The sequence below is a fragment of the Poromitra crassiceps genome (assembly GCF_964638095.1).
Source record: "Poromitra crassiceps genome assembly, chromosome: 18".
Classification (NCBI taxonomy): domain Eukaryota; kingdom Metazoa; phylum Chordata; class Actinopteri; order Beryciformes; family Melamphaidae; genus Poromitra; species Poromitra crassiceps.
Window position 1 is genome coordinate 12,088,493 of NC_139636.1, and position 17,414 is coordinate 12,105,906.

A 17,414-nucleotide genomic window follows, 5' to 3' on the forward strand; every position below is an offset into this window, starting at 1 on the left:
AGGAGACACAGCCAGCACCTTCTGCCCGCTCCGTGCTGGAGACCCAGAGGAGATACTGCAAGGACCTTCTGCCCGCTCTGTGCTGGAGACCCAGAAGAGACACAGCCAGGACCTTCTGCCCGCTCTGTGCTGGAGACCCAGAGGAGACACAGCCAGGACCTTCTGCCCGCTCTGCGCTGGAGACCCAGAAGAGACACAGCCAGGACCTTCTGCCCGCTCTGTGCTGGAGACCCAGAGGAGACACAGCCAGGACCTTCTGCCCGCTCTGCGCTGGAGACCCAGAAGAGACACAGGCAGGACCTTCTGCTGCATACAGGCTGGTGAAGTCCAGGTGAGCTTCTCATACAACTGATGCTAAGACTCCTGCCACTCAACCCAATCACCAGGATAAAATATTGGCATTGTCAACACACTCTAACATAAGAACAATTCTTATAAAAGTAAATGATAGAGTGTTTTCTCTCGTTTTTCTTGTAAAGGAATCAAAAATAATTATACATTGTGACACATATAAACACACGGCTCAGCTATAACCTGATCATACATTTGAATGAGATCAAAAACAGGAAGAAGTTAGACCATATAGCTTATAGTGAGCAATAAGTCATAACCAAAAAATACCAAGGTGCAATTAATAAATAGGCATGGCGCCTACGCGTTTCCACTCGGTCTTCTGCAGGGCGTGTAAAAACAAGTGACAGCTACAGATATAGGCAGGCAATCACAGGAAAACTGGATAATTGACACAGGTGCAGCCAAGAAAGTTGGTGTGTACATAGATAGATCAATTCTAACGTTTTGCCAACCATAAATACATGAATAGCATTGGGTGTTCACAAACAAAATACACAAAAAATAATAATTATAAGTGATGTCACCTACAACGCCCATGCGGTTATTTATATGTGGGGAGAATAAAAAGAAAACTGAAAGAGAGAATCAAATATGCCATTATTACAGGAGACGAAGACCGATCATTATAAACAGCACCATGGATATAACCCGGACTCAAAGCAATAGAAATGTCCAAGCAATAAATTAAAGAAACTGTTACCTGAAATACTATGCACTGCCTTTATTTTTATTTATTTTATTCTTTTATTTTTTCAGCTCCCCAATTTGGCCAATTGTCCCATTGCTCCACCCCCTCTGCCGATCTGGGGAGAGCTGTAGACTAGCTGCTAGTCTACAGCTAGCACAAGGGTTCCAAAACGTTTCAGCCCCCGACCCCCAAAATAACGGTGCCAGAGGCTCGCGACCTCCACTATCCCCAGAGGTGGTTGAAGCATGCAAACGTTTGTGCGCATATGCTGAGAATTTTGTAAACAAAAACAAAAAAGTAACAGTAATGTTTAAAATATAAAATTGTATCTCACACATTCTGTAGTTCACATATTATATACGCCAATTTCACACATGTCCCGTGACACCCCGGGAGGGTCCCGACCCCCACTTTGGGAACCGCTGGACTAGCACATGCTTCCTCCGATACATGTGCAGTCGTCAGTCGCTTCTTTTCACCTGACAGCGAGGAGTTTCACCGGCAGGACATAGCGCGTGGGAGCATCACGCCACTAGCCCCAACCCTCCTACCCCAGGAACAGATGCCTCGACCGTCCAGAGAAGGCACTAATCCGGCTTTCCGCCCGCAGACACAGCCAATTGTGCCTGTATGGACGCCCGACCAAGCTGGAGGCAACACAGGGGCTCGAACCTGCGACCCTCGTGTTGCTAGGCAGGAAATGTAGCCTACCGCTGCCCATACATTTATTTATTTATTTATTTTTCAAATAGTTAGGGGTGTCACGATACACTCAGTTCACGATACGATACGATACACAATATTGGGTTCACAATAACGATACGATACAATATTTTACCAATATTTTTTTGCGATCGATTTGTAAGGTGAGGGGGCATCCTCCACGCTAATTTGAGTAATTTCACCATTTTCATCCTCCGTGTCTGTAACGTCCCTCGTCTGTTCAAACAAAGCAATGAAAAGGAGAGCGGGCATGCAATCAGATGCAGATCAGTGCCACCATGTTCAGCTTCTTTTTCTTGCGATATGAGATTTCATCTCAACGATACATATTGTCATGTTTTGATATCGCGATATATTGTGGGACGATATATTGTGGGACGATATATTGTGACATCCCTACAAATAGTGGATGTCGCACTTTGGAATAAAACAACTCTGTTGCTCATTCAAATACAGTCAGAGCCATTTCAGTGTTGAAGTTTGTGTGGGAGCATTCAGGTTGGCTGCAGCTCCCCTCACAATGTAAATCCCCAGACAATTACTGCTGGGGCCCAAGCATTCCCCCTGAAGTTCATCAATCCCTCCAGGCTTCACACCTTCATACAGAGCCATGTACAGTAGCAGGCAGCCAGGACATTCCTGCTCCCTCCCCTGGGCTTTATTTTGCCAGCATAACCTGCATTTAAGTCTCACAATGAGGAGAAAGCAGGCAAACACCATATGACAGGTTGTTACAACATCAAGTAAAAACCAATGGTAAAAACGCATCTTATTTGACTCATATGTCACAAAGTTGATGTTACACTCCGAGAAAGCAGTAACATTTTCACAGTTACAACTTGTCATGCATGATACTTGGCTTACGGTAATTAGGGCTGGGTATGGTTTAAAAAAGTTATGAGGTCAGTACCAATACCGGTAAGCGATGCCATCCAAGACCAATAGAGTATAGCCTACTTCAGTGGTTCTCAAAGTGGCATCTGGGAACCCCCAGGGGTCCTTGAGGTGGTTCCAGGGGAGTCCCCAGCTAAAAGGGGAATCATTTGTCATTTATTTTCACTGTAATTCCATACACAAGTAGCACAAGAATATATGACTATTTTGGTCGTGGATTTCATACCCTTTCTGCAATAAAACATCTAAAAGCTCAAATCCTATCAGATGGGGGACCCTGGGACAAAATCATGAAATGGGGGTCCATGGTCTAATTTGTGTCAGTTTAGTGGTTTAGTGGTGTTTGAGAACCCAGCCCCCCCCCCCCCTTTTTGTGTGTGTGCTGAGCTGCCAACTCCATCACATCCCTCATGAAAAAGTGCTAGTGGCTATGTAGTGACATACAGGAATGGTGAATCTGTAGTTTATACACTACTCACGACACACCAGTAGAGTTCTGTAGCAAAACAGTAGTCTTTCCAGTAATAATCAGGCAGTGAATTTAGCTACTTGGTGTTAGTAGTGAAAAAGCTGTTAAAAAACGACTGCTTCACTACACAGGCATTTAAATAGTAATCATGTAGAGGTTTTACTACTTGCTCATAATATAGTGAATATGTAGTCACAACACTACAGCAACACTACACATATTTTAAGTAGTGATTAAGTAGAGGTTCTACTTGGGCAGCAGGGCTAACGAGGCCAGATTGAGGGCAGGTGTGGAGGGAAGCAGCACACAAGGAATTGACATGACCAAACTAGACAGAGTTCATGACAAATGCAAAGCTAAATTTTTATTTTATAATGTTGTAAACTAAACAGAGATGTCAAGCAGAGCGGTTTCAGCAAAGAGGCTCAAACCAACTGTGACAGTGACAACGCAATAACTGTAAGTAGAAGGCATTTTCCTAAACCACAATCAAGTCTATCATGGTGTGTTAGCTAGCTAAAGCTAATCTAAGCCTGTTAGCCTGTGTTCACTTCATCAAAGATACTGTATACACAATCAGATAAGTGGGTGTGTGTGTAGGGTGGTTGTGGTTGACTCTGTGTGTGAGTGGAGGTCAGATTCTCTGAACTTATTTGCACAGTGAAAGTAATGTGAGGCCAAGGCATCTGTAAGGAGGTCAAGTGCACCACCACCACCACCAGGAAACTGGAGGCGGTTGCTGGTGAGAATATTGTTTAAATATTGTCTCATGAGGTTGGTCTGTTTGTAATATTCCCACATGTGACTTGGCTGTTCTGTGCATGTCTCATAGGGTACCTGATTTGTGACTGCAGCAAAAAAGATGTTCTGAAGATCGTCAAGGCAACGTTTAAAAAAAAAAGTGTAAATAGGGCAATAATTCAATGTAATAAATGGATTTGAAATCAAGCTTGTGTACTGTAAGCTCATTATGGTTTGATAAGAATCATTTATATGCACGATAATATAGCATGATACTGAATAGGCAAATAGTAGCAAATGTGTCAGTTTTCAATAGTGATTCAAAAGCTTTGTGTAGAAATGAAAATAAATTCAATAGTGATCAGTAGTGATCAAAGACTACAAATACAGAAGGATGTAGTCATTCCATAGGGATTGTGAAGGCATACAGTAGTAAATATGTAAGCATTGTGTAATAATTCAATAATACATGTGAAGGGATGAGTAGTGTTTATATAGTCATTTTCCAAAAGCCAAATAGTGAAACAGAAGTAATTAAGTAGTAATCATGCAGTGATTTAGATAGTCATTATGTAGTCATCACCAGTAGTGATCAGTAGTGAAAGGTCCCAATTCTCTACTCATTACTACTGAAATCACTACACATCTCAATAGCAATCAAGTAGTGGAACAGTAGGTTTTCTGTAGATATTGTGTAGTCGTGATGAGTAGTGATTCTGTAGTGCTTTTTCATGAGGGTTCACTGTGTGTACAGTGTCTGTATATCACTCCGCTTCACAGCTGTAACCTTGATTAGGTTGCGCACCTAGTAGGAACAGTGAAATGGATACATTTAACCTTAATTATGAACAGTAAGCTGAAATCATCTGTGCTAACCTCAAAGTAGCCAACGTTAGTTTTGCTAGCTTGCATTCGGGAAACTGCAGGCAGCAAGTTTACCTGTTGTTGCTTGGCAACTCCTGGTAGTGCACTCCTGAGGGAACTTTTTTTTGTTGGCGGAGACAAATAACAGACAAAAAGATGCTCTGATGAAGGCACATGCCGAAACGCGTTAGCCCTCAATAAAAAAAGAAAATGGAAATCTAAGTCTTGCATCTTAATTTTTGGAGTGCTGCTATCTTCACTCTTGTAGTGATTTTTTTGATACTAATTCCAGTAGCTGAGCACCCACAGCCAAGGAGGCAATCTGAGGAAGCGCACCTGCTCTACATCTCAACAGACAAAAAGCATCTGTTGTCTCAGATTACTTTAAAATGTGATTATTACTTGATAAATGGCTTTGTTAGATACTGTACAACTCAAATCACAGCCGTGATGATATTACTGTACAGTACAACAGCATGACCTCGAGTGTGATGTTGCTTAAATGTCATTGATCATCACTATTGTACTCATACAGTGATTATATCTTGATACTTTATTAAAGGAACAGTTTACCCAAAGAATTTAAATTCTGTCATCATCTACTCTCCCTAATGCCAGTTGAAACACAGGTGAGGTTTCTCCATATAACACACAGGGAGGTTGCCAGCACAACTCGAGAGAAAGCTCATCACCATTGACTTCTGAATAGCGGTGGGAATCCCAAGTTTCATCACGATATGATACTATATTGATTCTTTGGACAACGATACGATATTTGCTGATATCACAAAGTCTGCCATGATACAATTTTGATTCGATTCAATTCAGGGGCCTGCGATCGAAATGAGATGATGATATGCCCATTTAACACAATCAGTTACATTTATATCAACTCACAAAAAGCAACTAAAATATGATTTGACAATTTTATTTCCGGGCTCTTCCGGCCATTTAAATGGGAAACAACCTATTATTTTTAATACAATTGACAACCTTTCAATCTATGCTTGATCACATACAAGGTGTATCTTAAAGATGACGATATATATTGATATTTTCACTGTTCGATACAATGTCGATACGATATATGATATCAAACGATATGATGATACTTTGATCTGAGATCGATGTATCCTCATCCCACCCTTACTTCTGATGTAACTGTATAGTAAGTCAGTCAGCACTTCAAACTGAAGTCAGTGGTGACTGGTTTTCTCTTGAGGTGTGCTGACAAGCTCCCTGTGTGTTATATGGACAAACTTCACCTGTGTTTCAACTGGCATGAGGGTGAGTAGATGGTGACAGAATTTCCATTTTTGGGTGAACTCTTTCCTTTAAGCCTAAAGAATGTGTTATGGCTTCAGTATGCTATTGCTTTGGTGTTGTCTAACATGTTTTCTTTCTTCTGCCAACAGGTCTGCCAGCAGACGACAGAAGATGCTGCCTCTCTTCCTGCTTTTGGGTGAGTTCAGCTCCTGTTGGCACAGCTTGGCAGGCAAATAGTTAGAGAGTCTGCGGAGAAACAACACGTCCTTCGCAGCTATTTGTTCTGACAAGGGCAGGATTAGATAGTGGAGCTTTTTGGCAGCAGGATAACCCTCTCTGCCAGCCTCGTCTTCTCTGCAGGCGTGTGATCACTTGCTGAGCCCCGATGGAGAATATTTCCACTTGCTGGCACTTGCTCTTTTTCAGAGTCTGTGATATATTTGCATTTTTTCCTTTCATTTTTCCTTTAGCGCCAAGTGTCTTGTGCAGAGTTTGTATGGTAAAACATACGCACAGCCTGGTTGACGGAATACAATGTTGGTGGTTTACGTTTCTGTAAAGCATGCATAGGTTGAATGTCAACATTTGTGAACCAAAATGTTGCATATCAACATTTCTAGATAGGTGTATGTCATGTTTTTTTGTGTCATGCTGTCATGTTATGTCTTGCATTGTCATGTTATGTCATGTCTGTCATGATTATTTGCTGCTCGTGAGCTTTTTTAGGGTGTTGGGTAGGCCCTTCCGGGATAAATAAACTAATCTGATTCTAAATACATGTCATATTGAAATAGTGTGGTGGCCAGTAAGGGCGTTGTGGCCCGGGTAGATGGAGGGTGTAAACACTTGCCTTTCACACCGGAGAGCTGTGTTCGCACCCCAGTGCAAAGTCTGCATTTCAACCATGAGTCACATTTAAATGGACTTAATGAATGCATCAAGTTGAGCTGTCTGCTGAGTATGAACAAGGTCACGAGCAAAAACGTAAAAAACAAATAAAAAAAACTGAAAAAAACACACAAACAAACATAAAATGCTTCCATACTGCTCACCTGGCATAATCCAAGTCTCCACAAGCCCAGATGCCAAGTTGACTTGAAAATACACCATTTACACCTGGTTTTTAGCTGAGATATAGCCATATGTGCAGCTGGATTGCTCAATTTCTTCCTCAAGCACCTGGCTAGTGGCTACAGTGCAGATTTCAGCTAAAAACTTGGTGTAATTCACGTGTCAAACTCAAGGCCCGGGGGCCAAATCGAGACCGGACAAGAAGGCTAGATTCAATTATGTCATGTTAGTTACATTATATAACTGGCCCTTTGAGAGCAACCATAATGCTGATGTGGCCCGGGATGAAATTGAGTTTGACACCCCTGGCTCTAAATGATGTTTTCAACTTGGCATCTCAGGGCTTGTGGAGACTTGGATTACGCCAGGTGAGCAGTATGGAAGCCTTTTATGTTTGTTTGTGTGTGTTTTTTTTCCTCCGTTTTTTGCTTGTGACCGTGTTCACACTCAGCAGACAGCTCTACTTGCCTAACGCGGCCGGTCTCATTTCTCCAAACTGGAACCGGGCCAGCTGCATTCTACTGCATGTAGTACACTGACTGTCGACAAATACCTCATAGAACCCCACATCAAAAAACCTCAGAACTATACTGTACCTATAAAGAAAATATCAGCAGTCTAGTCTAAGTAAAAAAATTGATGATTACAGTGTCTGATTGCAATCAAAAGCAGCAATGCTTTTAGTGCCGACCTATAATGTATACATGATTAAGGCATGTGTCATCTAAGGCTGACAAGTATAGTGTTTTACAGTGTCACAAAGTACAGTTTAGATGAAGGATCTCCTCATGTGCCAGAGAGCATCAGCTCCTCCTCAGACAGCAAGAGCACAGAGGCTGTTTCTGTTTCCTCCTCCATCTGAAGAAAGCTCGCTGTCATTGCAAAATACAATAAAATGTAAAGGAATTTATCTTGGTTGCACTGAGACACAAATCAACAGAGGTGGTAGAAGTACACACATTTTTTACTCAAGTAAAAGTGCAAATGCTCAACTAAAAATATGGTCGCCTGAATAAAATGTTGGCAGTTTACGTTAGTCCAAACCACAGACACCGTGATAGCAAATTATTGATTGAGTGTTTATTGATTGATTGCTTATGAACTATGGCCCTTCTAAGATGTATTTTGTGAACTATGCTCTTCATCATTGCAGAATATTCCTGTGCAGGGAGAACATGTATCTTGTTTTGGGTGGGTAGACTGGATTGTTATTGCGACTGGATTGTTATGGCTTGTGAACATCAGATTGACTACTACCGTCATGGGAATGTACTGAGTTGGAGAGAGGTTTTGTGTTGTTGTGAATGTGTTTTGTTTGCCTGTGTGACTGAGGCAAGCAGGGGACATCGGATTGGGACATCAATTGAGCTCCAATGCCAAATGCTGAGATCCAACCTGCCCGCATCCTACACCGGCGCAATTAGCTTTGTCAATGCATTCAGCTCCTATCCTGATAAGCCTAATGACACTGGGGTAAAAAGTTCTTAAAGTCAAACTCTGTATGTGGTTGCCATATTTTGGGGATGTCTAAGAATCTGCCTTTGCTCTTGTAGTAAATGTTATCCAACGTATGGTAGCTTGAGAGTTAATTCCACCAGTGAACTACAGCTGGGGGATTGGATGCTTTCCAATTTAAAGCTATGCATTTCCTAGCTGCCAACAGGGCAAGATCTATGTATTTACTTTGAATGCATTGTTTTTGTTTGGTTATTTGTCCAATAGTCTTGTTTGTTCTTGGATTATTGTGTATCTTATGCAGTTTTCTTGTTTTGTTTTGTTGTGTTTTGATGTTCTTTGTGGGGGATATGGGATATGGGATATGATAGTCCATGTATGTCGTGTAAATACCTCATGTTCTTTCTTAAAGATTAAAAAAAACAAAAAAAAACGACTAGTCGACTACTAAGCACAGTGTCGACTAGTGGTTTTACTAGTCGACTAGTCTGTGAATGCCCTACAGTAAGTACAGTAATAAAGTAGGCTAGTCTTTGTTACTTCCCGCCTCTGCATATGAAAGCTCAAGTCCCAACACAGTCCATTCAGCACCGATGAAGAAACATACCAGCTCGTGTCCTAACAGCTCAGACTGGCACTGAGGTAGAACAAGGGAACAAACACAGCAAATGCTGTCACTCATAATGCCAGGGCAGCATACCTTCATGCTTACTTTATTAATTTCTTCATATTCCATATGATGACGACTCTCACCATACAATACATGAACCCAGAGGTGGAGACTTGGACTCGAGTCAGACTTGGGGTTCATGGTTTTAATTATTTGAGACTTGACTTGATGCATGAAGAGAAGACTTGCGACTTGATTTGTGTTCTAGTGACTTGTGACTTGTCTCTGACTTGTAATCTGATGACTTGAAAACATTTCTAAAAGTCTTGACTTGAGATCTTGTGTTTGTGTAAAGACTTACTGTAGATCGAAAGTGACGAGATTTGTTCCAGCAGATGATTGAATTTAAATTCTGTTTTCTGAATTTGTATGGAATGATTGAATTTATTGTAATTGAAAATTATTATAGAAATCAAATTCATGATGCTCGCTCACCAAGTTTTTATCCTATTAAACCAATATTGCATTTAAAAGTCCTAGATATTTCGTTTTTGACATGACTTACTGTTCTACATTTAGACTTGAGCAAAGTTGTTCTCTGCATGAGCCTGATGCTGCTCTGTGCTGTGTGTGCAGTGCTGGTGCCCGGCGCTCGGCTCCAGGAGGAGTGCGATGGCAACTCCTGTAACCCCCAGCTCGGTGACCTCATGGTGGGCCGGGCCGGCCAGCTGGCAGCCTCCTCCACCTGCGGCCTGGACGGACCCCAGAACTACTGCATCATTGGATACCTGGAGGTCAGAGGTCAACTTTAAAACAGGAGGAACTCTGGGGTTAGAAGATAATTGTACTGGGTTGTACTTTACCTTTTAGTTTTTGAGGTTTTAGTCATCCATTCATACACTTCCAGTTAGGCCCATGTTAGGACACAAACATTTAATTTAATTTAATTTAATATATTTTCTTTCTTTCTTTCTTTCTTTCTTTCTTTCTTTCTTTCTTTCTTTCTTTCTTTCTTTCTTTCTTTCTTTCTTTCTCTCTTTCTTTCTTTCTTTCTTTCTTTCTTTCTTTCTTTCTTTCTTTACTGTATTTAATTATTCATTTATTTAACAGTTCCCCCCCAATAATAGTAAAGTCATCAAGCTCTGAAATAACACAAATGCAATCATGTAGTGACAAAAGAGATGTTAAACAAATCAAAACATATTATTTTTAGATTCATTAAAATAGCCAGTTTTGGAAAGAAATTCATACATAGGATCAACTTCACTATTTATATTTGTGTAAGAAACTAATTTCAAGCATTTAAGAAACCTTGAGATTAAAAAAAAATTGCTTTAAGAGAATGAGAAACATAGCGCAAACGTTTGACTGGTAGTGTATAGTTCCGTAATATTCATATACTGGCTGCTGCCCCAGTTCACCCACAGTCTGATACTGTCCTGGGCACAAGCATGAGCACAAATTAGTCATGCGGTCTCGACACTTCCACAAGGTGTTTTATACAAATTGTACAAGAAGTACCTGATATCTATCAGTGGTTCTGCACACATTCCTCTTTTAATTTTCTTTATTAGCTCGTGGTTCGGCAGTGGTTCTTCCTGGTATGTGGGCTTGTCGCTTCTTCATGCACGCCAGTAAATTACAGTTCACATATATTTCAAAATATACAAATACAAAAGTTTTATTGTCCATGATGTTGAAATTTATCTTTGGCTTCAACAAAAGTAACAAGACAAGACTATACAGACTTTGTAAACAACATAGGAAATACAAACAGTAACAAGCGCAAACCTTTAGAGTCAAGCTGAAATGAAAAATTACTTTTTGACTATTTTAGATCACATCCCTCGTCATAGAATTAAAAAAATTACAACTAAATTCAACAATGTTTTCTTCATTCAAAGCAAAATCTACAGTGTGCTTACATCAGCATGTAGGCCTACTACCCAATTTCAACCAATAATTATCATGACATCCGACAGCTGTCAATCAATCTCCAACTGTCATTCTCCGGCAATAGCTCAACAGTCATGTGACGTCTTCAGCCCCGCAAGAGAAATCCCCATGGATGGAATTTTGATTTCAAAGGTGGGGGGGACACAATTTGTACAGCCCCACATCCTCAGGCCCACACCAAGCACATTTTTGGAAGTTTTTGTAAAGGAGTTCCAGAGGTGAGAGGGAACGGCGAGAAGGAAAGGGGGAATGGCATTCCTCTGCAGGCTCCCCATAACAAAATCTCTTGCAATGCAGTGGAGAGCAGAGCAGTGGAGAGCAGAGCAGTGGAGAGCAGAGCAGTGGAGAGGGGGCAGCATGAAAGGAGCAGATAATAGTAGGAGAACATGTATTTGGAAGCTGAATAAGCACTGAGCAGCGTCAATATCAATGTGTCATCAAGTCTGTCATGAATATACTCAAGGGAAAATCATCAGTAGAGCTCAGCAATCTTATTTAAGTTACTTTTGTATGAGATTTTTATCTAATGGTATAATGAGTAAAAAAACAACAACAATCAGCATTCAGAAATAATATCCTATGCTGGGCGGGGGGGCAGGCAGCACCGCGTGTGGGAACCCCCATCCTGCGTAAGTAGGGTTCCCAGAGTAAAACCTGGCCATTTCCACCATTGGGGGTAACATGCCGTGGCGGAGGTATGCACTCTACAGAGCACCGAGTGTCCTGGTTTAACACTGTATCACTGCCTCCATGATCAAACTGAGTGTCCTAGTTTAACACTGTATCACTGCCTCCATGATCAAACTGAGTGTCCTAGTTTAACACTGTATCATTGCCTCCATAATCAAACTGAGTGTCCTAGTTTAACACTGTATCACTGCCTCCATAATCAAACTGAGTGTCCTAGTTTAACACTGTATCACTGCCTCCATAATCAAACTGAGTGTCCTAGTTTAACACTGTATCACTGCCTCCATAATCAAACTGACGACACCAGTCCGGAAACTTTGAGATATCCCAGTGTAAATAAGAGTGCAGCTGTGATGAGGTGAACCTAAAGCCGCAGGTTTGACTGACATCTAGCTGGCTCGCCCTGGTGTGGGTGTGTGTGTGTGTGTGTGTGTGTGTGTGTGCGTGTGTGTGTGTGAGAGTGTGTGCGTGTGTGTGTGTGTGTGTGTGTGTGTGTGTGTGTGTGTGTGTTGGAGACAAGTCTTGATCTGCCACCTTTATAGGTCATTACCTGGCTCTCCCTTTACATCGCTCCGGGGACCAATTTATGTTTTCCAGCTCTCGTCATTACCTCTGTTCCCCTCTCTCTCTCTCTCTCTCTCTCTCTCTCTATCTGTGTGTGTGTGTGTGTGTGTGTGTGTGTGTGTCTCTCTCTCTCTCTATCTGTGTGTGTGTGTGTGTGTGTGTGTGTGTGTGTGTGTGTGTGTGTGTGTGTGTGTCTCTCTCTTTCTCTCTCTCTCTCTCTCTCTCTCTCTCTCTCTCCAAGGCAGGTTCATTCTTCATCCTGGTATGTGGGCTTGTCACTTTTTCATGCACCTCCCCCTATTATTAATTTGAGTGTTTCAGTTACATTTCACACATATTTCTTTCTTTTCTTATCAAGTTTTTCCCCCTGATTTTTCTCCCATTTTCTCACAAATTATACTTGGCCAATTCCCGCTGCTGCCCTGGTCGTTGCTCCACCCCCTCTGCTGGTCTGGGAAGAGTTGTACAGTAGAGTAGCACATGCTTCATCCGATACATGTGCAGTAGCCAGCCACTTCTTTTCACCTGACAGCGAGGCAGATTTAGGCATTTACAAAATGTTGGGGGCACTTTAAAAAAATAGTAATTAGTGCTCTTTGTGTGAGTGTGCTTTTTGTCGCCTTCTCCTGGCAACCAGCTTTCAGGTGCTGAGTGGGTGTTAGAAATGGAAATTAAATGAATCAGATGAAAATTAAATTCTCAAAATCTTGGGGGCAATTGTTGCCCCTTGATCATGGTTTTTAGGGGCATTCTGAGATTTCTCTGGGCATTTTTGTCTTTGCCCCTGACTAAATTCCTACAGTACACTGCCGGTCATTGTATTTTATTAATCTTGGAAGTAAATGTGTATGCTTTATATTCCTTGCTGATTTATGACTAGAACGTTTTTTTCTTGACTAGGCACTTGACTACATAGCTTTGGGGTTGTGACTAGTTATGAGTCATGACAATGCTAAAAACGATGAAACTGGATAATTGAGAAGTTCGGTATGATGTCTATGCTCTTCTTGGTCTGTCAGGAGGAGCAGAAGTGCTTCACGTGTGACTCCAAGGAGCAGTACGACCGCGACAGCAACCCAGACAGCCACCGCATCGACAACGTCATCACCAACTTCGACCCTGAGCACAAAATGAGGTGGTGGCAGTCTGAGAACGGTAGGCTGAAGACATGAAGATCTTATCATAGATTTTCTGATGTTCAACCCCACTACCCCAGGTTATTAAAGTGTCTGTCTGTCTGTCTGTCTGTCTGTTTCTTACTGTATCTGTAGGAGTTCATCAAGTCAGCATCCAACTGGACCTGGACATCTTGTTCCAGTTCAGTCATCTCATCCTCACCTTCAAGGTAAACTACCAAACATGAAGACAGACACACAGTGTTTCAGTTATTCATGGTGTCACAAAGGAACATTTCACTTCTTTGCTGCTGAGCCTAGGAATCGAGTGTGCTCGATTTCTAGTCGTCTTGAAAAAGCGTACACATCTCATCCTTATAGTAATCTCCACCACAGAGACCGGTGCTCAACAGAAGGACTTCAAGTTATGTTACTGTAGAAATAGGATGAAGGGTGCAAAATACTTGACACAGGCAAGTGTCTTCATCTTTGGCTGAGAGTAAAATCTCAAACCCCAGTAGAGGACTCATGTCCCTGGATGAAAGTGTGAACTGAAATGTTTTATCATTTCTTGTGCTTCTTCTTCACAGACTTTCCGTCCGGCAGCCATGCTGGTGGAGCGGTCCAAAGACTATGGACGGACGTGGAAGGTTTTCCGTTACTTTGCGGAGGACTGCGCGGCTCATTTCCCCTGGGCCTCCACACAGCCTGCCAACAGTGTGGACGACGTCGTCTGCGACAGTCGATACTCCTCGTCCGAGCCTTCCACTGATGGAGAGGTGCACGGGCGCACACACACACACACACGCACACACACACACACGCACGCACGCACACACGCACACACACACGCGCACACACACACACACACACACACACACACACACACACACACACACACACACACACACACACACACACACACACACCACTGCATGTATTCATTTCTCCTACTGTTTTCACTAATTACGGTACATCTTTAAATATCTGCTTCTTTCTGTATTTCCATCCCAGGTGGTGCTGAAGGCTTTGGACCCGACCTTTCAAATAGAAAACCCGTATGCGCCCCGAATTCAAGGTTTTGTCCTGTTTGTTTCATTTCATTATTGGCTGCATAAAACTCAAATACCTTTTCCAAATACTGTTCATTTTTACCCCCCCCCCCCCCCCCCATCTTTAGAGCTGATCACCATGACCAACATCCGGGTGAACTTCACCCGTCTGTTCACGCTGGGTGACATCCTGCTGGGCCGCAGGCGCAGGAACCCGCACGAGAAGTACTACTACGCCCTGTACAACATGGTGGTGCGCGGCAGCTGCTTCTGCAACGGCCACGCCAGCCAGTGCATGCCTGTGGACGGAGGCAGGGGGGACGTGTTCACTGTGCCAGGCATGGTACGCCACCCTTTGCTTTAATTACGGGATGTGTTTTTTGGGTGGTCGAGTGGTTAACCCTATACGCACCTTAGTCCAATGATGAGGCTGCCATCTTGCGGTGTCTGGACCTCTTGTTAATACAATGAATGTGAAGTCTAGATTTAATATCAGATAAAGTTTCTGAAATTAAATTCATGATGCATTTATTGTCTGTTGGGATCTCTATCATCCAAGGTAACAGCTATTCAAAGGAAATTTGCTGAAAACCTATTGAATTATTAAAGGTTTTTGCAGCATCAAGCCAACAATAGGTAGACACTTTTTTCTTTTCTTTTCTCAGGTTCACGGTCGCTGTGTGTGCCAACACAACACAGCTGGTGAGAACTGTGACAGCTGCCAGGACTTTCATAACGACGCCCCCTGGAGGCCGGGTGGAGAACATGGACCAAACATCTGCAGGAGTAGGCATTCTCCTTTTCACTCGTCTAAATGATGCTACTAAAAATGCTACTATCTTGTTAGTAAAGGACTCAACACACTTTTCAATGTAGAATTACATCTCATACATTTTTAACTATTGATGTCACCAATTTATACCATTTTATGATTTATATAAGAATAATTTAATTATTTGTTAAAAAAAATTATTTTATTTAACTTTTTTGCAAAGCAGACAAAAACAGTGCACAGACAAAATATACCAATGCAAAATACTGACAGACAGAAATGAGCAAGAGAGACAAAAAACAAAGAAAAACAAAACAAAAAGGGGAGAGTGGAGTCCAGAGAGTTCATGGTGGATAGACAACCTTACAGTATATCCTGCAGCCACTGATCCAGAGTGGAAGCTTTGTTTGTAATCCACATGACTAGGATACACACCGAGCAGAGTGCAAGAGAATATGTCAAAGGTCTTTGCTCCGCAATTTAGCAGGGAGCTATCTTTTTCTTTTTGTAATTTTAATTGATCAGATAATGTGTCACATTTTTCAGGTGATGATATCTAGTTTTGGAATATAAGTAACTGAACCCTAGACCTCTGCAATTGGCTGATCTTTGGTACCATGTGATGTCATCACCTGTTGTACTAAAGGTGACATCACTTGGCTCAAAAAGATCAGCCAATAGCAGATGGCAATTGCAACAGCACACATTTAACCATTAGATGTCAGCAAACCCACAAAAGTCTAGAGTTTATTTACTCTTTAAATGCATGTTGGTTTGCCTCCTCCGTCAGGGTGTAACTGTCACGGCCACTCTGAGCGGTGTCACTTCGACGCCGCGCGATTCGAGGCCTCTGGCGGAGAGAGCGGGGGAGTGTGTGACGACTGCCGAAACCAGCGTGTCGGGCCTCAGTGTGAGCAGTGCAGGCCTTACCTGCACCAGGACCCACAGAGAGCACTGCACGACCCACGTGGCTGCATCCGTATGTTTCTACATCTTCATATACAATGAGTCCATACCAGTAGTGCTACATGGACCTACATACTATTTTTCTGTTGTCCCCCCCCCCTCCCTCCCATTTTCTCCCCAATTGTACTTGGCCAATTTCCCCCTTCTGCCCCGGTCGCTGCTCCACCCCCGCTGCCGATCTGTGGAGAGCCGTAGACTAGCACCACGCTTCCTACGACACATGCGCAGTTGCCAGCCGCTTCTTTTCACCTGACAGGGGGGCGCTGTACCGGCAGGACGTAGCACGTTGGAGGATCACGCTTTTCCCACCAGTTCCATTCTGCCCCGAACAGGCGCCCCGACCGACCAGAGATGGCGCTACTGCAGCGACCAGGACACAGCCAATCGTGCCGCCCTGTATGGACACCCGACCAAGCCGGAGGCAACACAGGCGCGCAAACCTGCGATTGGTTTGCAGAGAATCTACCGCTACACTACCCCTAGAGGCCACGGACCTACAGACTATATCGGCAGAGTCAACTGTTGGTTAAAACCATTGACTCTATAAACCATGCGTCTCCACTTCCTCCCGCTATGCAAAAGTGAAACCAAAATATCTTGTTTCCCAGAGAAGCCATCTTGCTTGTGTGACATCATTTTTTAGCCCGAGTCTGCGGGACATGCCCCCTCACCCAATTATGCAAAAATTCCTACCTATTGTACCTACATATTAAACCTGATAAACCTAGGTTATGTTTCATACAACATTGATGTCAATCAATCTCCCTGAAGCATTTGTGTTCCCTCTCCTACAGCGTGTGACTGCGACGCAGCAGGCTCCCAGGGAGACGGCCTGTGTGACCCGGTGTCGGGTCAGTGTGTCTGCAAGGAGAACGTGGAGGGGCAACGCTGCGATCAGTGTAAACGCAACTTCTTTGGCCTCAGACAGGACGATCCCTCCGGCTGCCAGAGTAAGGATTCAAGATCACATAACAACCAACAATATGATCAGTCTTCTTTTTGTCTGCCAAATGCAATAAATGTGCAAGAATTTGTCTTCTGTATCTGCACCAACACGCGTTGGTGCAGATACAATCCATGCTGACACATCTAAAGGACGACAGGGTATCATACACTGCAAGGGGGACAGACAACAATATGACTCTGAGCGATATCCATTCAAGA

General features: G+C 42.9%; 1 protein-coding gene across 1 annotated transcript in view; it reads left to right on the forward strand.

The window, feature by feature from the left end:
- The first annotated feature begins 201 nt into the window (after positions 1-201).
- Positions 202-17,414, forward strand: part of lamb4 (laminin, beta 4) — a 42,387-nt gene continuing 25,174 nt past the window's right edge. Inside the window, exons 1-11 of the mRNA XM_083654946.1 lie at positions 202-331; positions 6,149-6,195; positions 9,772-9,929; positions 13,365-13,500; positions 13,617-13,690; positions 14,051-14,239; positions 14,475-14,538; positions 14,641-14,855; positions 15,178-15,298; positions 16,075-16,263; positions 17,045-17,200. Coding sequence (XP_083511072.1) covers positions 6,171-6,195; positions 9,772-9,929; positions 13,365-13,500; positions 13,617-13,690; positions 14,051-14,239; positions 14,475-14,538; positions 14,641-14,855; positions 15,178-15,298; positions 16,075-16,263; positions 17,045-17,200 — 1,327 coding nt within the window. The 5' untranslated portion in view covers positions 202-331; positions 6,149-6,170. The remainder of the gene's footprint in view (positions 332-6,148; positions 6,196-9,771; positions 9,930-13,364; positions 13,501-13,616; positions 13,691-14,050; positions 14,240-14,474; positions 14,539-14,640; positions 14,856-15,177; positions 15,299-16,074; positions 16,264-17,044; positions 17,201-17,414) is intronic.